The sequence below is a fragment of the Vipera berus genome (assembly GCF_964194415.1).
Source record: "Vipera berus genome assembly, chromosome: 1".
NCBI lineage: Eukaryota > Metazoa > Chordata > Lepidosauria > Squamata > Viperidae > Vipera > Vipera berus.
The window spans coordinates 252,653,738-252,681,449 of NC_138202.1; the positions used below are offsets into that span (position 1 = coordinate 252,653,738).

Here is a 27,712-nt window from a genome sequence, read left to right on the forward strand (position 1 = left end):
CATGTTAATTGGTCTTAGAGTTTATGAACATTTTGGTGGCAGAGGGGAGGGAACTTGAGTTCAGAATCCAAACATCTCCTGTGTTCTAGATCTTGAACTGTTTACATCGATTCACAAACACAGAGGCGATGAGAACACATTTCCTCTCGTAGCATATTGTATTGATTGTTAAACTTGATTTTATGACATACCGCAAAGTATTGTATGCAAAAAATTAAAGGAACTGCATCTTACATGTGTGCTTGAGCTTGTAGCTTTTGGCAGACAGAGGCCTTGCTATTTTTCAGAGATAGATTACTCAGACATGATCACATAGAATGGTGCAAGAAGTGAGCTGTTTTTATGGAGAAAAATATGCTTATGAAATGTTAATGCTGTCATTAAGGAACGGTATTTAGAGTAATATTCCTAGAGCCTACAGATACTCCTGTGTTTTGTACGTGCACCTGTGTGTGTGTTGTTTTTGTTTATTTCTCATTGCTTTACTAATCCTGGAACTCCACCTTTTATTGAAAAGGCAAGACATGTCATATGGTTGACCTTTGTTGGGGATTACTTTATGGAGCTGTTTTTCATTATACAGTTTCCATTAGTAAGTGTATGGGCATCTTAAAGCAACTTTAGTTTTTAATGTTCAAAGATGTATCATTTATCTATGGACATTCATGATATAGTATTTTCTTTTCTTTTTTTTCAATGTGGACAAATAGTTTTTTGGTTTTTTTTAATGAACACTCCTTTTAAATGAAATCCTCAAATTGAGCTCCTTTAAAATAATAGGCAATAATTTAAAAAAGCCATCAGATGATTAAAAAAACCTCAAACATCCACATATAAATGGACACAAACAGAATACACACTGGCCAGATAGAAAGGTTAATACCAGGAAAGTGTCCATTCTAGTGTAGCCAATCACAGCAGAGGAGACCATGCCAAACTCTTTTTGTAAGAATCTACAGAAGAATGTCCACTGCAGACTTTAATTTCTATATAGGCTTGTGGGAAGGAAAACATGCCTAGTCTCAGCTTTTTAGAGATTACAGACCAAAAACGCTTGATCGCAGAAAATAATATTTTTGAAAGGGTGGTTGTATTCCCTAGGACTGATTCCAGGAAGTAATCCAGATGCTGTATTTTTGTACTAACTGGTACTTTGACCCACAAAAGATACTGGTCCTTATTATCTGCACTTGAAGAGAATTATACTTCAATATTTATTGTTTTGCTCTTTTAGAATTAAGCCGCCCTTCCAGCCAATAATATGGTAGTTCACAGAAAATTAAACTAAACATTTAACCAAATTGTATACTAACCCATTAAATAGATATTTATCACTGGAATATCTTCCAAATGTTGTTGCTATGTTCATGTAAGAAGGAAGCAACAGGCAAACATTATCTCTCACTCCGCCCTTGTAAAAAAGAATAAATTATAGGATATAAGCCCTCTTCAGTGCATTATTTTCCCAATGTTGCTGAAAACAAAAGAAAGTGGGTATTGTCCCAGAAAAAAGCTTAAGTGAACATCATGGAAGTAAAGAAGTGGAGGTTAAGCTAACTAGCATTTCTAATAATTATTTCTCATGAACATCAATCCAGGTTCAATTTATTTTCTATTTAATATTAGTTCAGAAGTTGTGGCTAGTCCGTTAAGAAGAGACTGAACAGCCATTTGTCTGGAATGGTACAGGTCTCCTGCTTAAGCAGAGGGTTGGACTAGATGACCTCCAAGGTCCCTTTCAGCTCTGTTATTGTTATTGTTACTTAAGTTATGTGCTAGTGATATTAGTTAGTACCCATTAAAAGAAATAATAGCCTGTGTCTTATGAAGGGTCATTTTAATAATAATAATAATTAGAGAAAGATATAGAGTACTGGTACTTACATAAAATCTGCGTGTGCTGTATCAAATGACAGACAAATAAAATGTTACACAGAAAAGGTGCTGATGTCCATAAAGAATCAAAAGAAGTGGCTTCTATATACAGATAAAACATGAAAGGGAGAAGATATTTCAGTAAACATGTTTATACAAGTGATACAGTAGCTTGCTTCCAACAATTGGTGACCTTTTTTTAAAAGAGTTGCCTGTTAATTTATTTTTATTTATTTCAGGGAGGCTAATAGCCTGTTCAGGATATCACTAATGTTCAGGAGAATTAATAGGACTAAGTTCCCTCTGTCAAATTCTAGTGTGCATTCCTATAAAGAAAAACAAAATTTCATCAGAAAGAACTGATTTTAAGACAACAGGGTTTAACCCAAAATCTGAAATTTAAGGATCACATCAGAGTAGCATAATATAGAAGCAATTCTGTAACTTTATACCTAAAGCACTAGTAACACATTGTAACTTTTTTGCAATGAATAAGAATGTATTGTAATAGTTGTAATCTTGCTTTTTTTTAATAATGTAGAAAGTGACAATCTCCTGTGTCTTGTTTTCCAACAGTCCGTTTTCAGTAGGCCAGTTTCAGGATTTTATATGAACAAGAAGCATAAGGCTCTTAGCCAACAGTAACACATGACTATACTTTATATTCCATAGTTAATATTCATCTACTAATGGCAGGACTAGTAATTAAAATTTCTTGAATTAAACACTTTCTATAATCGTTATAACTTAAAAGTGAGGAAAAAGCAGTTGGTCTAGGAATTGTACTTATAATAGCACCAGGAGAAGCTTTTCCATTCAGTTTTAAAACACAGGCATTAACATTCCTTTGTCCATCACAGTTTCTTTATCAGAGACATCTTTTTGCTGTTCAGAAGGTCTGCTGCCATTCCCATTAGTTAGTGGAGAATTTGTGGTGTTGGGACAGCATTAAAGTATTCCAAAGCAGATGTGCTTAAGGACACCTTGTGGACAAATCTGAAACATCACTTTGTGTCTCTCAAAATTCAGCAAGGCCCTAATTTACATTCCTTTTTGATTTGTAGTAGTATTTTTTAAAGTTGTGTATATTTTGGTATTATGATTAATTTTTTAAAAAAAATTGTTACCAGTTCATAATTATATTAATACATCTTTTTTACATACAGCCAAACTCAGTATCCTGATCTGTGGCTCTAAGTTGGATAGAGTTTCTCCATAACATTATTATATTTTTCTTTTTCTTTGAAGGGGGGGGGGGTTGTAGTTAAATCCTGAAAATATATTTTTGTGCAGCTATTCTACAATAAATAATTATTGGTCACTTAGCATAGTATCTCATTCACACAGTCAAAAAATTAATGTGCTCTTTAGAATAAATTTAAAGGTCACACATAACTAACACTTAAGAAAATAGCCACTAAGTTCCTTTCTATGGGGGATGTTAATTCAACCATTGCTAGTTATATGTATGAGGAAGCCTAAACAACTGCAATTCTGATGCACATATTCTCAACCCTGATTGCACGTACCTTTTCCTCCTGAAAGAATGTGATTCTTCCAGTGTATCCAAGGCTTGATAATAGGTGTAACTTATTCAGGATGATACTTCATGCATCTAATGAGATGGATATGAAAGCTTTGGCATCCATTTATTTTTTAAGGTGCCAGAAGGCTGTTTTGTTTTGTTTTGTTTTTCTGCCACAAACTAACATGGCAGTTTTTCCAGAAATCTAATGTTGGAATGAAGACTTGAGAGTTGCTCAATATGATGGACTATAGCAAGCAGCATATCCCACTTTTGTTCTCCATCAGTAGCATTCTCTTTCTTCCCTTTCCTCCTCTGATAGTAACTTGCAAATTATGAAACTTTCATGCAGTGTTTAAAAAATATCTGGGAATTCTGTGCAATTTCTCTTAACCATTATCTGAATATTCAAACACTTGAAGTAAGAATACAGGGAGAGAAACTTAGCCAAATGAAATTGCTGGAATTAACAAATATTACTCTACAGCTTGTTTTCATCCCTCATACCATTAAACAAATCCATCTTTTCCCCCCCCCATACACAGTCCATCCATATACTCAGTGCTTTTTTTTTTGTAAAAGAAAAAGGTGCCGGAACTCTCACATGTCATACAACCCACCTTGCCTACCCTATGAGGTTCCATCCAAAAAAGGTGCCGGAACTCCATTCTGAGCGTTCTATGAGAAAAAAAGCCCTGCATATACTTAATGTGGATAACAAACATATCATACTAAATTCTTTCTAAAGATCTTGCTCAAAATATTGTTTGGGCATGTTTTGAATTATTGTACAAAAATCCACCAACTGTTTCCATTTCACAAATTCCAAATCATAATGATTCCTAGATGCTTTGAAAACTTCAACATGTGTTTAAATTAAAATGTAAGGGAGAGTGCATTTTTTTATAACTATGAAAAGCAAAAACAGCCAGACTTCAGTATAATTCAAATACTGGCTATAAACTTCTCATGAAAGCTGTAACAGAATGTAAATTATGTCAGATGGGGAAAATCCAGAAGAACATCTGCCTTTTTCACCTCTATGAAAAATGCTTAACAGTGGTAAAAATAAACACTACCATTAGGCATGTCCCTATTTGTTTCTACTTGTTTTTAAAAGATACACAACTGGTTTGAATTTGTTAAAGTTTAAGGGGGGAAATGTCAAGAACTGCTTCAGACTCATCAAAAAAATTCATACCAGGCCAAGTCCTAGGTATTTGTACTACTACTCTGTCAGTAATTTTCTTTCTCCTCTTACTGATTTAAACTAGTTTAGCATCCATTCCTTTCTGCTACAAATAACTCTGGAAATTGTAGTTTTCTGTGAAGTTTCAACACATTAGAAAACTGCAACTCCTAGGAATCTTTGAGAGTAGCCATGCCAATTAACTAAGCTTTATTTGGTATAGAAGGGGGTTTCAAACTTTTTCACACTGTAGAATCTACTTTTTAAAAAAATCAAGAAAACTGATAAAGAGATAAAGCTGGAGTGATAAGAAAATTGGCTGTGTTTAAGTGAACCTTTTTTCTCTCTTAGTCTCTAGAATTTTATACTAGAGCAGGGATGTCATACTGGTGTCAAACTGGTGGCTGCGGGCTGAATGTGTCACACGCAGGCCACGCCCACCCCGGCTCCGCAAAGGCAAAAAAGTCACAATACATCATGAACACGTCATGTGATGCAATTGGGTTTGACACCCCTGTACTAGAGCATTTAGTTTTCATTCATTGTAGATCCCACTAGCTAGTTACATTTTTTAAAAATCTTCCAGATATTAAATAGATGGAATGCTAATATGTGTTTCTTCTAAAAGATGGACAGCAAAAATCAGGTCTATAATGATGAGAATAAAAACTAAACCTGACTAATACCCTAAATTGAATCAATAATCCTTCCCCCCATAAACCAAGTAATATTATAGTAGATACTAATGAAGTTCTACAATATATATATATATATATATATATATATATATATATATATATATATATATATATATATATATATATATATATATATATATATATATATATATATATATATATATATATATATATATATATATATATATATATATATATATATAAACTTGAGAAAAGGGAGGAGGTACTGTGGTGTTTCAGTTTAATTAATATCCGTATTTTCAAAGTTAAATGCAATGGAACCATAATGCAATTATATCCTTTTATTATTTTATTAGGTATAATGAAACTAGTCAATAGTGTGAGAATAGCATGACTCATTAGCTTGAACTTGAATGTTTACTAAGTCTGTGGAACAAATGTCTTCTTTTCATCCCCCACTTTCCATTTAAGTTACAGACATCAATTTCAAAAAGTCCTTATTCATGGTTCCTGGTTTACAAAGTTACTCTGTTGTTTATATAATATTCAAAGCAAATTAAAATTTAGCGGGCTTAGTGGAGGAGGCAAGAGGAAGGGAGGAAATCCCCAGTATTTAAGAAGATACTCAAATAGTCCATGATATAATTAGTGGCAAAGAGGAACTTGTACAGCCAATATATTTTACACTATAAAGCTATGGGTCCACAATAAGCATATGTGAGGTTTTATAAGTGGTTGTCCCTTAATAAGTACTGTTTCAGATTATAATGTACATCTGTCTCCCTATGTAGGTACAAGGATTCTAATGTAAGCTGGTAAGGTACAAATAGTCTCAACTTACAAGCATTCGTTTAGCAACCATTCTAAATAACAACAGCAGTGAAAAAAGTGACTTACAGTTAAGACCATCAACCCATGATCAAACTTTGTAACATGGGGTCATGTGAACACCATTTGCAACCCAGCAAGTAAAGTCAATGGAGGAAGCAGGATTCATTTGATGACTGCATGATTAATTTAACAACTGAATTTTGATCATATGACTGTGGGGATGCTGCAACGGTTGTAACTCTGAAAAACGGTCATAAGTCATTTTTTTCGGTGCTTCAGTGTAACTTTGAAAAATCGCTGAATGGATGATTATAAGCTGAGGACAACCTGCACAAACCTTTCTGTAAATATATCACTCTCAAAATGTGGCTTTCATGGCACATGTATTCCTGCCAACACCCCTGCAAGCCCCACCCAAAATGCCATGTGCTGTTCACACTTATCTGGCCAATGGCATGAAGGTTTTCCCCCTTTAGTGAAGTCAGGACACAACATCGTAACTTCAAACAGTCACTAAATGATGGTCATTAAGCAAGAACTAGAACACACAGTCTTTCAGTTTCTAGTCCACTAGACCAAACTGGCTTTATGGTGTATTTTTCAAAGTGAATTTATTGTAATTTAGTTATGTGATATGAATTATACCTAATTTGAATCCTATACTGCTACTTCTAAATATTTCCACAAAAACAGAGTAAAATATTCTTTATGAATATTATTCATATTTTAAGTACTTCCTCCTACAACAATAAGTGTCAACTCACTGCTGAAATATGTTATTCTAAATACAGAAGGGGAATATGCAGTTCATAGTAATACAGCAAACAGGCAAACAATAAGTATAATTGCCTTTTGAATCACAGTATTTTATACCAGTGTATTGTTTTAAACTCTGCATTTTTTCAATGCATTTATTCTTAACATAATCCAACTCCTTTTCTTTCAGGTTATTGGAGTTATTAGCAAAGATATTATCCCCAAAGGAACACGCTTTGGACCATTGGTTGGTGAGATCTATACCAGTGACACCGTTCCTAAGGATACAAGTAGAAAATATTTCTGGAGGGTAAGCAAGGAAAATAACTTTATATAAAAGTATTACACAATATTAAAGGTGTTATCAGTGAAACAATGTTGTCATTATTTGAACTGCATGAGCTAAATTGATGAATTAGCAGTATAGTCCTATTTAGTAATCATACGACTATGGTCCCATGCTTAGGAGAATAGAACAGCCAACAGTAATCCTTTTGCATCTTGATTACTCTGACCCACCAACTTTTAGGAGGAAAGACTAAAATTGCAATATATATCATAGAGCAGTTTCTCTCAGACATCCTCCTCTAAAACGTGATGGTTACTATCAAAATCAGGAGATTAATCTCACAAATGTGATGTTATTCTTTCTGCTCACAGGATGGAGGGAATTTAAGACAAATACTTAAATTAGTGCTTATAGTAACTGAGTTACTACAGTGTTAACTAACCAAATGAAGACAACACATCTTTTTTGACTAATCATTGCATTCAGGTACAATGCATGTACCTGAAACTTAAAAAAAACACTAGGTTGTTGATATTATGAGAATTTTTGCTAATTGATCATTTTTTGCTGAGCTAGATGTCTTATGCTACATGTACCATGATAAAACTTAGGCAAGATGACATCTCACAGCTTCAGTTCCTCATTTGAGAAACAAAAGTGATTCTTTCCATACAGTTGCTGTAAGACAGGGGTCTTCAAACTTGGTCCTTTTATGACTTGTGGACTTCAACTCCCAGAATTCCTCAGCCAGGCATGCTGGCTGAAGAACTCTGGGAGTTGAAGTCCACAAGTCATAAAAGGACCATGTTTGAAGACCCCTGCTGTAAGAGAACACAATTACTATAATAAAGAGTTTGTTTTTTTCTTATGCTATGCTAATTGGAGATCCAGTTTGGTCTAGTTGTCAAGGCACCAGGTTAGAAATCAGTGTTCTATTCCCACCTTAACCATGAAAGCCAGCTGGGTGATTTTCAGCCAGTCACTCACTCTCAGTCCAACCCATCTCACAGGTTTGCTTTGTGGGGGAAATAGGAGGCATTGATTTGTTTATCAAAAAGGCGAGATGTAAATAAATAATGAAGATAGCATTCCTCTCTCTATAAGGGGTTAAGACAGGGGTCTTCAAACTTGGCCCTTTTATGATTTGCGGACTTCAACTCCCAGAATTCCTCAGCTAGCGTTCCTGGCTGAGGAATTCTGGGAGTTGAAGTCCACAAGTCATAAAAGGGCCAAGTTTGAAGAACCCTGGGTTAAGATATGATTGAAACTGTGGAAGAAAAAAAAGTCAGTGATACAATATTTCATGCCCTAGTAATCAAGTCTTCTTCCTTCCAAATCTCATAATTTATGACAAATTTAGTTCATCTTATGTCATCGGTATTTCTACTTCAGGATTAGGGTGCAAGAAGTTTATTTATCTTAAATTATTGGAAGGTGATAAGAAGTGGGTATGCCACAGTGTCTGCTTGCTTCATTGCAATACTGCATTAGAAAAACAGAATAACAGAGATGAAAGCTCTTGCAATTTACAAAGCTTGCAATTTAAGGCCATGTCATCTTTGCTTCCCTATGTAAGTTATCCATTTGGAAGACACAGTAGAAACATCTGTTTTGGCCATTTGTTCTCGTTCACTTTTAGTTGTTCAATAAGGCAGATGTGTCATCAGCCTAGACACTTGAATCTTTATAATTTTTCAGATTTTCATCATGGGGAAAAATAAGCATGCTTGTCTTCAGAATAATTGTTAGGAAAGAAGACACCTCAATGTATCATACTACAATTTTTTTGATCCACTTTGGCTAGCAACAATGGGGACTTTAGTCTGACACATCTGCAGGGAAACAGATTAGGAAAGTCTGCAGTTGAGCACTGCAATTATTCAGCAACTCTTGGAAAAGGATTCTGACTACCTAACAGGATGTGACACAACTAGCATCACACACGTTACACACATTACAGTACTTGCATTTTGAAAAATCTTGATAAGTACTGGGGTTGAATCTTTTGATTCACGGTGCCTGGGATTCTTAGAAAAGGTTCTTTCCTCAGTGCCTGAAAACAGCCGTGTAGATGCAAAGGAAACTGAAAGATAATTTCCAGCATGTCACGTAAAAAGACATGTCTGGCAGGAACAGAAATATCTCATTTGGGTTCCATAAAGTTTATATCATTTAGAAAGAAAAAGAATATGTTGTGCAAGTGTCAAGGTGATGTCATTTCTTGTAATTGTAGCAGTATGACTCAGCACATTTTAACCCTGTTTGATCCATGACGATTAGATGAGGCAGCAGAATAGAGTTTTACAGCAGTCTCGCTGTGCAGCATGTGTGTAGTGATAAAGCATACAATAATTTATGTTAGCTTTGGAATGTGACTGGGAGATCTTTCCTTTAAATTTGAAAAGTGGGGTCTTCCCTGTAGCATATCCCTGGAACTGCTGAGTTCCTGGAAGTTTGCAAATCGGAGCTAATAAGGTGTTTTTTTTTAAGAGCATAATTCTTGAGTCTTTGTTCCATCTTTCTCATAACAAAAACACCGCAAAATCTCTCAGGCTTCTTTGATGAGGCCACATGTATTTCCTCGGCCTCAAATGACAGGAAGTAAGAAAGTGATTCTGGTGTTTACTGTTTGTGTTAAAAGCCCGGCTTTGTTGCTACTTCATTTTTTTAATGACTTCTCAGTATATTCTTACATCAAACAGCATTCAAACAAAAATGCCTGTAAAAAAAGCACAGGAGGAACTGAAGCGGTTTTTACATTTTGACATGAGCAACCTAAACTCAAATCCTTTCTTAGCCATGACATTTCAACTGAGTGTCCTTCTGGAAATCACCTGATTAATTTACCTCAGGTCTAACTGTTGAGATAAAAATGAAACTAGGAGTATATATTTGCCATTTGCCCAAAACCCATGGGAGTAAGACAAAAAAGAATGAAGTATTTCTCAATGGAAATATATAAAAACCTTTTTGGTTCCAGTTAATAACCTTTCCCCCCTCAGTGGTAACTTTCAAATAATTGCTTCAGAGAGCAACAGTTGTTCAGTGTATGACTTAAGTTTCAGCAGGAACTTTCTTTGCTCATTTTCATAATCTCAGAGGCACTTTGAAAAGAAGCATGCCTCAAAATCCCATTATTTGTTGTGTCACCTGCTGCAGAATTATATTTTCCTAAACATTCTTATTTAGAAAAGAAAGCAATCCACTTACAATTAGATCAAACTTGCCTCCAAATTTCTATTTGGTTATATATAAAGTAAAGGTAAAGGTTCCCCCGCACGTGCGTGCTAGTCGTTTCCAATTCTAGGGGCCGGTGCTCATCTCCGTTTCAAAGCCGAAGAGCCAGCGCTCATCCGAGGATGTCTCCGTGGTCATGTGGTTATATACCTACTAGTATAATTCACTTTACCCCACCCAGTTTTTGTACAAAAGGGCTGCCTTCTAAATATGATCTGGTGCTAAGATAGGACTTGTGGGGTGAGGGTGTATCTGAATAAATCGGGTGTATTCTTAAATCTGTGGCGATGGTGGGAAATCAAAGAGAAAGAGAAAGGCAGAAGAGATAAGAAAAATATTTGACTGGAACATAATTAAGCGAATGGGCCTTTGCAACAGTGACTCATAGCATCTCTACAGAGATATAATCAATTTTAAGTGAATACTCTTTTTTTACAAGACTTAGGTAGAGTAAGCAGAAATATTGAATATTTATAGTTTAATTGAAAACTCCACAACAAAACTAAGCAGTAACTACAAAAGGATAAAAAAAACATTTAATCTGGACCAAATACTGTTTGGGGTTTTTCCTACATTTGTGATAATCTTATTAAATATATATATATATATATCTTGTTCCTTTCCTTAGATCTATTCTGGTGGTGAATTTCTCCATTTCATTGATGGATTTAATGAAGAAAAAAGCAATTGGATGCGTTATGTGAATCCAGCACATTCTGTTCAGGAGCAGAACTTGGCTGCATGTCAGAATGGCATGAACATCTACTTCTACACCATCAAGCCTATTCCTCCTGGCCAGGAGTTGCTTGTATGGTATTGTCAGGACTTTGCAGATAGATTGCATTATCCTTCCACTGGAGACTTGGTGATGTTGAATAGTAAGTAATTTAGATTTACTCCTTGCAAAGAAATATCTTTTGTCAGAGGAATGTTGATCATGGATATGAATCATCATATGAATGATGAACCTCGAGGTTCAAATATGATTGCGGGAGAAGACATTTTAAACAGGAAACATTCTTTTCTTAATTAAAAACATAACTCAGCATAACCCCATTTAAGGAGACAAAAATGTAGCTATACTTTTGGCTGAACATCCTGTTATGAGGCTGTTTCAGAGCTTAATCTGAATGTTCATGCACTGTTGTTGATATTGTGTTTATACTAATAACCCTAATCCTAGCCAAGTGGGGAGAGGAAAACTCAACCTTATGATAAAGCCACAGGTTAAAAATGACAAAGAAAAGAATGCCATTCCAAAATCTCGATGGCAGGAATTCAAGTTCCTGGGGATGTTTATATGAATATCATTACAAGACCGGTAGTTTTTCATAATTTTCATGGTAGGTTTATTTGCTCAGAAAATTCACCTAATATTTGAAGGGGCTGATATAATTCTTTTATGAATAAAACACAACATTTTCACTTAATATAAATTTTTGCAATCTCCTGAATTATGTTAGTTATTGCTTTGTATCACAAAATTTTATAATTGCTCTCTTAACAAAAACACTCAATCTTTTCATGCATGAACAAAAAAAATTCTATAGATCACAATCCCAATGCACATCTGAGGTGAAATAAATTTCACTGAATGTGGTGGGACTTACTGCTGAACAGAGAAGGATTAGTTTGTTAATATTTTCAAACTGTGCAGGTAGAATTTGGTTTCAATGCTGGTTCAGTGAAAATATTTTTACTTCCATTATTTAGCAACCACATCACTTAGCAACCAATTTGCCAGTCCCAATTGTAGTCTCTAAGCAAGGTCTTCCTGTACAAAGAAATACCAGGGCTATAGAATAAACTGGGAAATAAAAAAATAATCCTAGAAAAGTGCAGTGGAACTCACTTCAAGGAAAAAGGAAATATTTACTTACTTAGGAAGTTGGGCACAAATTAAAAATCCATTCTTTTTGTTAATGTAGTATAGTAAATAAATCTGTGTAAGGTTGCTACAACGATCAAAGAAATTGCTGGTTAAGACTGAAAAACATTCTTGGAAATTTAAAAATATGCATAAAAAGATGATTTTGACACACATAGACTCTCCCTGAATCATGTTGCTTATCACCTTTGTAGCTCACATGTTCTGTCTCCAGTGTAGAAGCTTTATAAACTAATGAAGTGAAGAGTTTTTAACTTGTTATATTGATTTTAAGTATTGTAAACTGCCTAGGGTTATATTTGAGTGTCGATCCATAGAAATGGAATACATACATGCATACATATATACATACATACATACATACTGTCATATAAAAGAGCATCCTTACTTAAAAGCAGTAAAATAGGCCAGGATCCAAATAGCATCTATTTTCAAATAGGATAATTTAAGTCAGGTACGTTTGCATCTGGCTCTGTATAAAATTGCTGTCTACCATGATAATGGCAAGCAGTATGAACCATTTTACTGAACATAAATGTGGAATTCTGGCTAACTGAAATCCATCCCCAACTTTAGGTTTTCATGTCTTCATCTTTTCCTTCTTATAACCGCCCTGAGTCCTCAGGGAAAGGGCGGTATATAAATGCAATAAAATAAATAAAATAAATAAAAATAAATATTATTTCTCCTGTAACTCTCCATTTCTGGGCTACTGTGTCCTAGGAACATAAATAGATTATTACAAGTATATTCTCAAACTATGTCTATATTTTTGTTTTATAACAATTTGTGCCAAAAAGGGGCTTCCTAAGCATTCAGATAAAAATAGTTGTACTCTGTTCATCATGCACTGTTTATTGTTTGATGTTATGAAATTGTAAGAATCACATAACTGTCCATGGTGTTGATTTAAATTATTACAAATTCAGTAAAGTAGCATAGGAATGCATAAGATAGAGACTTCCAGTTCCACCCTGTAGCGACACGGCTGAGGGAGGCCCTGCCAGGGGACCTTAAATGGGTCAAAAGTCACCCTGGAGAGGCGACAAAGAAGGAGGAGCACTCAGATGATCGCGGAACAACGGAGGTCAATCAACTCAATCTGGGGGAAGCCCTCCAACCCAACAGGAGAAAGGCTAGCTGCACATCAGTGTCTAGTCCAAGATACTAGCAACCAAAGTACAAACCAGAACAACAGTGAACAGCATACTTGAAACTGGGTGAGAATATCGACCTCTCTTCTACTCTGTAACTGATTCCTTGGAAAAGAGCCCCAAAGCAAGAAATCCTCCGAAAGTGAGGGAGGGGACTAAATCCCCACCCCTCCATAGATGGAAGTGGCAAATTAATTTCCAAGGGGGAAAGAAATATACTGAAATGAAATTAATAACACTATAGTCTGTATCAGTCTGAAAATTAAGAAAACCATTAAGATTTTAGGATGCCCAGAAACAAAGAATAATCTGTTCCCTTGAACTTTAATAACCTCCAGCTAAATAGAAAACAGCTGGGAACAAAGAAAGAAAACATACTGGGCCATTTTTAAGCTTAAAAATGCCTGTAGAAAAAGAAAACTTTAACTGTTGTCTAAACTCAAGAATTGTTTGCAGAAAAAGAAAAACTTTGACTCTTGGCTAATCTTCTAGGGGGGAATTTACTAGAAGGCTTCAAGGTGGCTAAACATTCTGGATTGCAGCTCTGATTGGTTAATAATTGACCTTTGAATAGAAACATTGTTATAAAATACTGCTTTCACTGATGCCTTGACAATTGGAAATGTATTGGATTACAAAAACCGTATATAAAGATAAGAAGTATATGATTTGGTTGTTTGGATTTTGAGATTTGCTGGTTTGATAAGGCTAACTACAGAGACTATGGTACTGGTGAAAGACTATTTGGAGGGGAAAATGAAATGGATATTGCATATTTTATCTAAAAGGGACAGGAAACTACACCTAATATAACCTTCTGAAGGATCTAGCCTGGAACATCAGAGATATGCAGGAGTAATACTTCAAGACAAAAGTACTTTTCAGGAGGAAATGTATGCAATAATATGACAGATTCAAATGACAATAGTATCAAACCATGATGAGATCAAAAACAACTTTGATGACATAAATGAGCACATCTTCAATCTAAACTTACAATTAAAAAACTCAGCAAAGGATGATAAAGAATGAACAAATAAATCAGATAACAAAACACAAACTAGAAGAAAGTAACTTAAATAGGGAAGCTAGAAATGAAGAGAACTACAGCTTAACACAAACAGAAAAAAAATCTACAAGACTTTACCACGACAATGAAAATCCATCAGGACTTCAAAACAAATTCAAGGATAAGAAAGAAGATTTAACAAAATGGATTATAGAGCTGCCAGGTAAATCTTCAGAGTCTGGGAGACAAAAAGCATATATTCTACTCAACTTGCCCTTCTCACTCCCTCACTTACAAAAATACAGGAACCTTCCTGACAAGCGGACTATACTAACTTGGAAAACTATTTGGCAAAAGAAGAAGGTTAGAGTTAGACTTAAGAGATATGATTCAACTTACCAGATGGAGTACTACATGATTAAACAGAGGAATGCTGTAGATATAATTTACTTGGACTTCAGTAAGGCATTTGATAAAGTAGATCACAACCTACTACTTGATAAGATAGAAAAATGTGGGGTAGATAGCATCACCACCAGATGGATTCGTAGCTGGCTGACAGGCCATACTCAGTGTGTGGTCCTCAATGGAACTGCATCTACATGGAAGGAAATGTGTAGTGGGGTGCCCAGTGCTCTTCAACATCTTCATCAACGATTTGGGGAACTCATCAAATCTGCAGACAACACCAAGCTGGCATAAATAGCCAATATTCCAGAAGATAGGCTTAAAATACAGGAGGATCTGGACAGACTCGAACACTGGGCACTATCTAACAGAATGAAATTCAATGATGAAAAAAGTAAGGTTCTACATTTAGGCAGGAAAAATCAAATGCACAGGTATAGTATAGGTGGTACCTTGCTCAATAGTAGTAACTGTGAGAGGGATCTCAGAGTACTAGTGGACAATCACTTAAATATGAGTCAGCAGTGTGCTGCAGCTGCCAAAAAAGCCAACACAGTGCTAGGCTGCATTAACAGAGGGATAGAATCAAGATCAAGTACTAATACCACTTTACAATGCCTTGGTAAGGCCACACCTCGAATACTGCATCCAGTTTTGGTCACCATGATGTAAAAAAGATGTTGAGACTCTAGAAAGGGTACAGAGAAGAGCAACAAAGATGATTGGGGGCTTGGGGCCTAAAACATTTAGGGAACGGTTGATAGCATTGGGTATGTCTAGTTTAATGAAGAGAAGGAGGAGGGGTGACATGATAGCAGTCTTCCAGTATCTCAGGGGTTGCCACAAAGAAGAGGGAGTCAAGCTATTCTCCAAAGCACCTGAAGGCAGGACAAGAAGCAATGGATGGAAACTAATTAAGGAGAGAAGCAACCTAGAACTAAGGGGAAACTTCCTGACAGTTAGAACAACTAACCAGTGGAACAACCTGCCTCCAGAAGTGGTGAATGCTCCAACACTGGAAGTTTTTAAGAAGAGACTGGACAGCCATTTGTCTGAAATGGTATAGGGTTTCCTGCCTGAGCAGGGGGTTGGATTAGATGACCTCCAAGGTCCCTTCCAAATTATTATTATTATTATTATTATTATTATTATTATTATTATTATTATTATTATTATTATTATTATTATTATTATTATTATTGCCTTTACATAAATTTGTGATGTCAGAAACACTGGATTTCTGGCTGCTGTAGTAAAAAAAGATATATAATAGAGCTTGCCATGTATTCCATAAATAAGCAGAGAAAATGAATAGGAGTTTGCTTCATCTTAATTTTGAGAAAAAATTAAAGTGATGTGACATTTAGGAAAATAATCACCTAAGTAAAAAGATACATGTAGGTTTTCTTGGTGATAATATAGATGCAGTTTTCTTTGTTGCTTTCTGGGATATCATTTTTTTTTCTTTTGACTTCTTGCAGCCCTGAGGTTATGAGGTAATTTGTCATCCAAGTTCAAATCAAGGCGTGCTTAGGTTTTGAGGAATTAGCTAAGGTGCAGAGGAAATATTACAGAGATTTATAATAGTTAGCATGTTAACATGCTAAATTCTGTAGCTTAAAATCTTTTTTATAGCAGAACTGAAGTGTATCTGATGAAATTGGTTAGCGGTAGATTCAGATTAAAACACATTTTATATAATATAATTAATTTATATAAATCTCTGGCATAAGATGTGGTTGTCACTAACGTTGACTGATTTTAAAAGGGATTTAATATATATATTAATGGAGGACCAACCTATTTGTGAATCTGTCACTTTCTGGGAAGGAACAGCAAAAAAGCTTTTCATTCTCATGGCCTAATAATGATCTTCTCAATATGTGACTGAAAAGGATGTTGGACTAAATGGATCGTTTCTTCTAGTTCAGCTGGATATATATATATATATATATACGCACACACAAACATACATACATACATACATACATACATACATACATACATACATACATGGCTTTTTTTGTCATAGAACGCTCAGAACGGAGTTCCGGCACCTTTTTTGGATGGAACCTTGTAGGGTAGGTAAGGAGGGTTGTATGACATGTGTCAGTTCTGGCACCTTTTTCTTTGACAATAAAAGCACTGCATACATACATACATACACAGCTGAACTAGAAGAAAAGATCCATTTATATATGTGTGTGTGTGTGTGTGTGTGTGTGTGTGTGTGTATTCAGATCTCTACTTATCAAGCAAATGGGAAGTCATTGAAACATTTTGCTTGTTTGTTTAATCCATCTTTCTTATTTTTATAAATAACTCAAGGTGGTGAACATACACAATACTCCTTAATCTTCTTATTTTTCCTCACAACATTCCTGTGAGGTGGTTTGGGCTGAAAGAGAGTGATTGTCTAATGTCACCAGTTGGCTTTCAGAGTCAAGGTGGGACTAGAAGTCGCATCTCTTGGTTTCTAACATGGTGCCTTAGCCATTGGACTAAATGCTCATTGGTCAAAATTTTCCTTAGAGGAAGGGAAGGATGATAAATAAAATAAAAGATGCAAAATTATAGTAGTGCTAGATTTATTGCTTATTGTCTTTGCCATATTAAAGGTGAAACAGCAGCATGTAAATGTATATGGTTAAACTGATCACATGATAATTGACTGGTATTATCACTTAACATTATAAAATACAAATATCAATCATGCACATATTACGGGTGAGTTTTCAAAGCAGTAGCAAATCTTTGTTCTCCCATCATAATCAGGAGATTAATGGGTTTATTCTGGAGTTAGGAAAAAACACATTTAGAAATAAAACTTGAACTAATGAAATTTTAAATAATAACCTTCATTCTAGCATCTGTGTGCGTGGTGGAGAGGGGAAGTAGAACTTCGAGGTTCTCTTCTGGCAAAACAGCCATTTTATTTAAAACAAAAAGTGAATCAGCATTATTAAAATTAATCACTCAAAATGTTGATCAGCATTTACTCTGGAAATGACACTATACACCCACAGCTATTTTTGAGGTCTCGGGAGAAAGAATTAAAATGTCTCAGGCAGCTAATAGCATTACAAATGAGAAGGATTTTGCAACCAGATGTGAAGAAAACTTAATTCACTCTTTATTTGCATTTCTTTTTTCACTAACCAGTGCATGGCTACCAATTTTAATCATACTGCCAGTAATTTATGTCTATATAGGTTGAATTTACTGCCATTCATTTATATGATTATTTTAATGCAGTTTCTGTGTTTCTATGTTTTTTGTCTATGGATGATTATATAATATTACCCTGTATTAAAGTTTACATGCAGAGAGATGCTTGAATGAATTTTAGACTGGCATATGAATCAACTGGCATATGAATCTGATTTCCCAATCTGCTCACTGTCAGAAGGATATCAAATAAGTTGTGTGAATCAAAGCTATGTTCAGAGAAATAAAATCCATATGAGGCCGAATAGAGTATGTAGTCTTTTCTACATGGAATCCATGAAGTAAGCTCCTATATTTCAGTCTCTAAAAAGTATGCACACTCAGACAGTATTTTCCTTGGCTCCCTATTATGATTTATCCAATAGCATTATATTTTCCCTTGTCTTTAGTGCTGGATTTATAGAAATAATAAGAGAGTAGAATAAAGTAATATTTAGTTATTCTCTACTTTATTTTCCTCCTCCCAAATGTAAACATGTATTTGGTCACTCCTTATTTTTTGCTTTGAATGAAGAGCCAATCAATTGAAAGAAACTTTCCTGCCAGCCTCTACCAACATAGCCAATGGATAGGGAGTTCAGAAGAGGTAAAAAGAGGTAAAAGCTAGTTTACACATCACTAAGAAATTAGCTGCCAAGAAATACATACCTGGCAGCCAATCCCAGAACCTTCGTGAGCTGGAAATATGGCACATTTCCTTAGAATCTTTGTCATTCGATACATATATTCGATACATTCAAAGAAAGTCTATATTAAACATTGAAGAACCCTAAATTTCTTCTTCAGCAGTTACAGAAAGCTACCATGTATATATCCAGCCCTTCCCAACAGAATACTCAGGGAGACTTAGGCGAGTCCAGCATAGCAGCCTTAAGGACTATGGGAAGTGCAACAGAAAAGGGATGCCAATCATTGAACAGGTTTCTTCACTTTCAGTTCCAACAATCAGCACGATGAAGTAGCTGAGGCAGTAGGCTAGGAGTAAAGGGGCCCAAGTTCTTCTCTATCCTTGGCCATCGAAGGTCATTGCAAGACTTTGGGCACATCACTTTCTCTTTCAGCCCAATGTGGCTCACAGCATTGCTGTTTGTGGAAAAAAAATAGGAGGAAGGAGCCTCTGTATGTTACTTTGAGCTATATAAAAGTGAGGAGATAAATAAGTGAATAAAAGATACTCCCTTGTATGCTGTTGCAAGATACAATCCAGTGGCACAGGTTCTTCCATAGCAAAGCACTATACCACTTGCTGTGTTCAGGAAAAGGAAAGCAACCTTTGGAACAAAAAACCGGAAAACCTGTAAACATTTCATCCATTTTGGAAGCCAAGATATTCAGAGACTTCTTAAATCAAATGTACTATTGAAGCCAGGGATGTTTCTCCTGGGTTTGATGGAGAAACAAATTTTAAAAAATATGGAACTTTGTTTTTACAGCCATTTGCCTGAAATGGTATAGGGTTTCCTGCCTGAGCAGGGGGTTGGACTAGATGACCTCCAAGGTCCCTTCCAACTTTATATTATATTATTATTATATTATATGTGGCATAGCAGCAAGACTTCTGCATGCCCAGAGATGGAAGAACTCACATACAGCCACAAGGGGAAGAATGGATTATGAAATTAATGGAGTTGGCAGAGACAGTGAAATTGACTGCTTTGATTTTTTTTTTTTATTTATTTATTTATTTATTTATTTATTTATTTATTTATTTATTTATTTATTTATTTATTTATTTATTTATAGATTTATATACCGCCCTTCTCCTGTAGGACTCAGGGCGGTTCACAAGGTTTTAAAAACAATACGACAAATTACAAAACTTAAAGTCAATTAAAAAGATTATATTGCCCTTGGAATAAAACCCCAATTAAAATACAATTAAAATCCCAATTAATATTCTCAGTCCAGGCCAGAGAGCTCAAAGAGCCAGGTCTTCAGGTCCCGGCGGAATGAGCAAAGGTCAGGGGAAGTCCTAACTAGGAAAAAAAGACTTCCTAGTTGGAAACCAATCTTCGATTTTTTTGTTTGAAACTGAAAGAAATGAATTTTTAACCTTGGGCTTTGATGTCTAGGATGATAGAAGTACCATTTGTTATGGTTTATTCTGTTGAAAGAGTCATTGGTTTTTAGGTTTTTATCTGTATGAAAGAAGTTAACTTTTTAAATAGTTTTTCCTCCTTTGTTTACAACTCCCAATCTTGCATTTTTCTTACTCCCTTTCCTTTCTTCCTAACTCTTTTTTTTCTTTGCTTCTTTGTATTTTATACCTTTTTGAAACTGAATAAAGTTTAGGAAAATTTTGTGCTAATTGAAAAGGCTTTTAGTTTTAGTTTTTATTACAAATACCGCATTCTCAGGGTGTCTTTTCTTAAAGTTTAAAACAAGAAACCACTTCACACATCATAGCAAAAGCAGGTGTATATTAAAAATGGTGAATATGAAGAGGCCTACATGTCTTCTTTTCTCACCACATACACACCACAGAAACACTTCAGGGAGCTGAGACCAGTCATCACATCCCTCAGTGTCTCAGCATTATATGCGTGGTAGGAAAAAATTATGTAGCTACCTGACACAGCATGTGTGTACCCATATCTGCTGAAGCCACAGTTAAAATAGAGGTATGTTAAAAGTAGGGTGGCTATGCAAACCCTAACTGGAGAGAGAAAAGAGAATTGCTATTCTCTTTTGATGAAAACATTGAAAATTGTGTTACTTTTATCATCAGGTCTCCTAAACTACTAACTGGGATGCTGAAAAAGCTTCAGGACTCTCTAGGAAAGTAGCACATTGTTAAAGAAATTATAATATCCCCACTCAAAAGAATCACACGGAAAATTATTTATGTGGTTGCTAAAAGTCAACACTGACTTGATGGTACATAATTAATTCCCAGAAGAAAATGTTTCCTTTGTAGAAAGAACTTTCATGCAGTTTCCTGAAAATTACAATATTGGGGCAGAGGAAAATGCTTCCTCCCTTTATTTTGACATGCAATTGAACTGTCTGAATGATGATTAAAAAAAATAGAATGAATCTTTGTCAGGAATAAAAGGCTCACGCTGTTGTCAAAGGAATTTTTGAGAATTTATTTTTAAATGTTATTCGAATCTGTTTTAAATGATACAAGATTTCTTTACTAAAGCGTTTAGCCCCATATTAAAGAAAGAGATGATGATTTGAGTTGAGAACAAATGTAATAGGAAAGTACTGACAGATCTTCTGTAATTTAATATAAGTAGTTAGTGATTTTATTTCCTTGAGTTGAATCTAGTGCTACTCATTTTCAAAAGCGCAAGACTGATTCTTTTCTTAAGATAGAAGTTAATGGATCAAAGCGTCTTCAAAAAATGTATGGTTCACAAGGGTTATTTGTCCTCACTTTGATAAAACTGCAAAATGAATCCATCAGGTGGCTATAAATGACTTGAAATACTCATTGCAAGAAAACAACCAAGCTCAGAGTGTACCAAGTACCCCACACTCATTGCTTATGTTTTGTTCTTGTATTTCAGCACAAAGCCACAATAGGCCAAAGCAACAAACCTGTGACAAAGATGAGCTTTTTCAGAAAAATCTTCCTAGGAGAGAACATAGCGTGAAGGAAATCCTAAGAACTGACTCCAATCATCCCAGAGGAAGGGATCTGTGCTACAGTCATGTTGCTCCACATACTCAAGAAAAAGACTTGGAGATCTTAAGGAAAAATGGTAGTCCTGAGAGGAGGCCTTTCTATCCTCGAGCTGTCTACCCCATCCGACCTCACATTCCAGAAGATTACCTGAAGGTTTCCCTAGCTTATGGGATTGATAGACCTAGTTACCTTGCTCACTCACCTGTCCAGCCATCTACGACCCCAAGTCCTTCAGCAAGAAGTAGCCCAGACCAAAGTTTAAAAAGTTCAAGTCCTCACGGCAGTCCGGGAGTTACCGTTTCACCCTTAGCTTCCGTGACTCAAGAGCACAGGGAGCCTTATCCTTACTTGAACGGACTGTATAACACAGAAGGATTAGCGTCATATTCTGGATATGCCCCCTCGAGCCATCTTTCACAAGCCTTTCCCTACCCCAAATTCCTGTTACCATCGTATGGCATGAGCATCAACAATTTCAATCTCTTTCCAAGGATGTATCCTTTTTATAGCAGCTTTTTCAGCGGGGGAAGCCTTTCTCCTCATATCCTGAACTCATCTACCCTTCCGAGTTCCTTGCCATCAGATGGGAGCCGTCAGCTCTTACAGCCGGATCATCCAAGAGACCTTCTGATCCCTGCACACAACAGTGCTTTCTCCATCACAGGAGCTGCTGCCAGCATGAAAGACAAGCCATGTAGCCCCACAAGTGGGTCACCCACTGCAGGCACTGCAGCCACTTCTGAACACATCATGCAACCAAAACCTACCTCGGCAGTATTGGCTGCCACTAGCAGCGAAGAAGCCATGAATCTCATCAAGAGCAAGCGAAATATGACTGGTTACAAAACCCTTCCCTACCCCCTGAAAAAACAGAATGGCAAAATTAAGTATGAATGCAACGTCTGCTCCAAAACCTTTGGCCAGCTCTCCAATCTGAAGGTAGGCTTTTAAAGAAAGACATAATGGCTAGGCAGATTTCTTTGACTGCTGTTTCCTCAAAAAGGGCTTTTTAGGAGGGCCTAAAAGAGGTTAACATGCTAAAGAGTCTGGGTTTTTTTTTCCTAGAAATTAGTCCACATAAACATCCTGATATTATAGGTATGCCTGTGGTTTTACATTTTTAAAGATTTGAAATTCATCTTTAAAGGTTAACAGTTAAACTGTAATTATTTCTTAACTGGCTCACTAAAGTGGCTGCAATGCCAAGTGGATCTGACTTTGTCACTTTCATTCTGAGGGTTTTCTGCTGTGTGAAGCTTTGAAAACTGAACTAAGAAAGTGAGTGCATCCAAGATATATAATATTGGGTGTGGGGGGAGATGTACAGTGTAAAAACTAGTGATACCTGAAAGAGTAGCTTTTAAGAAAATTCTAAGCAAAACTAAAAAGAATAGACTGTGCTAGGACTCACTGCAAGAGGAGGCTGGAAATTTCATCAAATGCTGGTCTGCCAGTCATTTGCCTAGAGCAGGGGTGTCAAACTGCCAGGCCGCGGGCCAGATGCGTCATGCGGAAGCCACGCCCACCCCATTGCCGGCAATGGCAAAACCATCCCTATACGTTGCGCGACGTGACGTGACGTTGCGGGTTTGACATGTCTGGCCTAGAGTCTAGTTGCACTGAGGTGATACCTAAATTTCTCAACAAACAAACAGATATATACAGTAGTTCCTGAGCTCTGCAGTCCAGTCATATTTTTTTTCTTTATAGTGTTTGAGGCAATAAGTTCTTAGCCACTATTGTTCCATATTCTTTTCTTACCCTACAATATTTAATATCGGTCAGGGAATGAACAATTCGGCCATGGACCAACCCTGTCAAAATAGCATATAGATAAAAATGATTACTTCCTTAATTTCTGCAGCTACTCCTCACCTTAGTATTTCCACAAGTGGTTCTCTTTTTAAATATTGCTAAGTACGTATTAAAATATTGCTAAGTTGTAGATCTTGGGTGGCAGCAGCAGTTAAGTAGCAATGTACAAAACTGTTTCTGTTTTCTTCCCTTTTCCTAGTGTAATGCTTGCAGAAAATATAATAGCTAAAGATTAATATTAATTGAATAAGAAAAGCATTCTGAACCTGTCAACAGTTTCATGAGATCTCACTAAGCATTCTGTTTCTTGAAAGGTTCATCTTCGAGTACATAGTGGAGAAAGACCATTCAAATGTACTACTTGCAATAAAGGATTCACTCAGTTGGCTCACCTCCAGAAGCACTATCTGGTACACACAGGAGAGAAGCCTCATGAGTGTCAGGTGCGTAGAGTTTGCAAGGAATGACTTTAGCAAAAGATGCTGTCAAAATAAAGATATCCTTGAGTTATATTTGACAAAAACTGCTGGCCACTTGATGAATATATAAAGACTTGAGAGTGGGGGCAATGCAGAATTGCTTTGCAATAGTACAGAAACATTTTCTCAATATTTTTTCAATTTCCTAGTCTAGCTTAAAGCACTGGGGTGTGCTAGTAGCTTCCCATCCACCCCTGAGTTGGATCCCTTGAGGACACAACCAAAACATTATTTGATATCTGTTCTTCTACCCATCCAGCCCAGTGAAAAAGAGAAACTGCTTTTCACTTCTAAAAAAATAGTCAAGATTTCTTTTTGCACCTCTTTCAAATCAAGTACATACCAGTTCTGGTTGCATGGTTTGGAGGCAGCAGGCCCTTGCTGGAAGAATGGAGACATGATTTTGCAAAGAGTGATTACACAAGATTCATCCTAGATAGGAAAATGTGGGACACGAGGTTGGAGTTTATTTGTTTGTGCTTTCGTGTTAAAATGGGACGCGGTGGCTCAGTGGGTTAGGACGCTGAGCTTGTCGATCAGAAGGTCGGCAGTTTGGTGGGTTGAATCCCGAGTGCCGCATAACAGGGTGAGCGCCTGTTACTCGTCCCAGCTTCTGCCAACCTAGCAGTTCGAAAGCACGTAAAAAATGCAAGTAGAAAAATAGGGACCACTACGGTGAAAAGGTAACAGCGTTCCGTGCGCCTTTGGCGTCTAGTCATGCCGGCCACATGACTACGGAGACATCCTCGGACAAGCGCTGGCTCTTCGGCTTTGAAACAGAGATGAGCACCGGCCCCTAGAGTCGGAAACGACTAGCACGCATGTGCAGGGGAACCTTTACCTTTACCTTTTACCTATCGTGTTAAAAAGTAGACCTAACTCCAATTTCCTTCCTTCCAATTAGGTCTGTCATAAACGATTCAGTAGCACAAGCAACCTGAAGACCCATCTGCGGCTGCACTCTGGAGAAAAACCTTACCAGTGTAAGCTGTGCACTGCTAAATTCACCCAGTTTGTACACCTAAAGTTGCACAAACGACTCCATACCAGAGAGCGCCCACACAAGTGTATCCACTGCCATAAGAGTTACATCCACCTTTGTAGCCTCAAGGTCCACCTGAAGGGAAACTGCCCTGTCATCCCTGCTCCCAACCTTTCTACAGAGGACCTCAACCGGATCAATGAAGAGATTGAGAAATTTGACATTAGTGACAATGCGGACAGGCTGGACGATGTCGAGGACAGTGTCGATGTAGCATCGGTGGTCGGGAAAGAAATACTCACTGTGCTTAGGAGTGAGATAGAAGGAGCTACGCTGAAAGCATCACTGCAGAGGAACCTGGGCAATGGGCTGGTCTCCTCTGGGTGTAACTTTTATGAAGCCTCAGATGTATCGGTTGTGAAGTTGCCTCATGCTCATCCACTACCTCAGGTACCTATCAAGGTCAAGCAAGAGACAGACGAACCAATGGACCCTTAAGTTTTGTAGGGTGTATGTGTGTGTATTGTGTGCGAGGATACATCTGTGTGGTTTAGTATGTGTGGCAAAAGGAGTGATTTTTTTTTTTAATTTATGACCTGGCAAGTCAGGGTGCCTGTAGCAATTGCTTGTATATTGTATCAACGCTGCAAAACAACCTCAGCTTACAGTAGCTTCTCCATTTGAAAGAAGGAATTTCCACGTTGCATTCTCAGGGCATGAAAAGAGGCCAAGACTGTTCCTTGTCTCTCCTGCTTCCCAAAAAGACTGTCTAATATCCATAAACATTTTATAATAATAGTACTTCATAATTTATTATGCAATTTACCATTCAAAAAGCAATAGTTAGAATAATATTTACAATGATAGGAATATTCATTGTAAATGGAATATGAGTGCTTTTCGTTGTTGTGTGTTTGTTTGTCTTGTGGCTGTTCTCCATAGAGTTGATTCCTGTACATCTGTTTAATAACTACAAAATAATAGCAGAACCCATGACTGACTAGGCAGCAAGGGGAGAAATGTTAACATGCCTATTTCGGACATGATGTTTTGTTTTGCCAAAGGTAAATCCTTAATAGTCGTTTTGTTGTAACAGTGCTGTATAACTGAACAAATTAGATAAACATATAGAATTACTCTAAAATATATATACATCAGAGGGAGAAACTTATGTCTAGAATGAGTGAAAAAGTAAAATATCAGACAGAATGCATCAAGCATAGTCCTCCCAACAAAGCCCTTAGCTTTACCTCATGGTTGTGAGCAACATCTTGGAAAATAACATTTTCCTTCTCTTGCATACTGTTTATGTAAGTAGACAACTTAGGATACTCCAAAGATTCTCTCTGTAAAGAGGGGTATTGCTGAGGCGTTGGCTGGCTAGATCCCAAAATTCCCATTGAGATTCTGCAAGAAACATGACAGCCTTCCCTAACACCCATCCTCCTCCTCCTCCTCCTCCCCCTTTCTTGGATAGAAATTGAGTGGCCAACTCTTCTTGGCATACCTAGCTTGATTTGTTTTCCTCACCCCTGTATTATGAGTCAAGTTTTCTCTCAGTATTTGTATTAGCACATTTTGTGGTTAATTTAATGAAAAATTAAAAGGGCATTGCAAAGTTGCTGAACAACAGTTACCTCATCGAGTGTGTCCAGTGATGCAGAAAATGCTGTCTGTCTTAATGCTTTGCTACTCCAGAAAACAAACCAAAACACGTAGAGAAGATGGAAGCACATTCTTTTTTCCCCCTTAAATCTTTTGTTTTGCTGAACCCAAAGATAATATGTCATGGTATAGGGCATAGCACATAATTGTATTTATACTGTAATTACTTATACCACTATCCTCTGTGTGCCTGCAAGCACATACTTTTGTGAGCCAAACCTTATATTAAAATACCTATTTAAGTAGCTTGTTTCACTATCACAAAGAGTAAATTCTATAACATCAGAGCCATAATACTGTAAACGTTCTTATTCATCATGAGGTGTGATTGTGCACATTTTTATTTGCTTGAACAGATTTATCCATGTAGTATTTTTAAAATTCTCCAAAGTATTCTCTGAAGAATAACTGGCTTACTCTTGCCTTCCCTCATATTATCATTGCAAATGTCTGCCTTGGGAGATGGAAAAGAAAATCTAAAAACGCTTGCTAAAGATCAAATAGGTCCCATTATTACTCATTTTTGAATGCTATATAGATCAAAACATTAAGAAGGATGAATTGTTTAATGTGCCCTGGAAGATCTGTCCCTTTTCCTACTTCTTAAAAGGAGGCATGATCACAGCTGAAAAGGGCAGCGTTACTTTTCATTCAGTATGTATATCTTTGTTTCTCATAATAATCATAAGGGATTAGGCTGTTACAGATATAACATTATTCTAATGCCTTCTTATATAAAACACCAAACATATCCATACTCTACAGATAGCCCAAGAAAAACTTTATAGATACCTTTTGAAGGAAGAGCTACAGTTCATAACATTTCTATTTCCCATAAATTGTGATGCAAATATAATCCAAATGTAGCAATGTTTCATGAACATAGCCATTAACTATTGGATAAACCAAAGTACCACTACTCCAATCACTGGACACACACACACACACACACACACACACACACACACACACACATGCTTTTATTAATTGCCTATAGTGCTTTCTTGTATTTGATACAAATTTTACAAAGATTTATATGCATCAGCTTTAAAACTGCTTCTTTGTCTAATTGTCTCCCCTGTTTAAAAA

The 27,712-nt window shown here is 36.4% G+C and overlaps 1 protein-coding gene across 1 annotated transcript in view; it reads left to right on the plus strand.

The window, feature by feature from the left end:
* PRDM1 (PR/SET domain 1) overlaps positions 1-27,358 on the plus strand; it is a 31,075-nt gene extending 3,717 nt beyond the window's left edge. The window contains exons 3-7 of the mRNA XM_081314218.1: positions 7,026-7,145; positions 10,990-11,239; positions 21,564-22,621; positions 23,812-23,940; positions 24,881-27,358. Coding sequence (XP_081170344.1) covers positions 7,026-7,145; positions 10,990-11,239; positions 21,564-22,621; positions 23,812-23,940; positions 24,881-25,456 — 2,133 coding nt within the window. The 3' untranslated portion in view covers positions 25,457-27,358. The remainder of the gene's footprint in view (positions 1-7,025; positions 7,146-10,989; positions 11,240-21,563; positions 22,622-23,811; positions 23,941-24,880) is intronic.
* Positions 27,359-27,712: the final 354 nt, after the last annotated feature.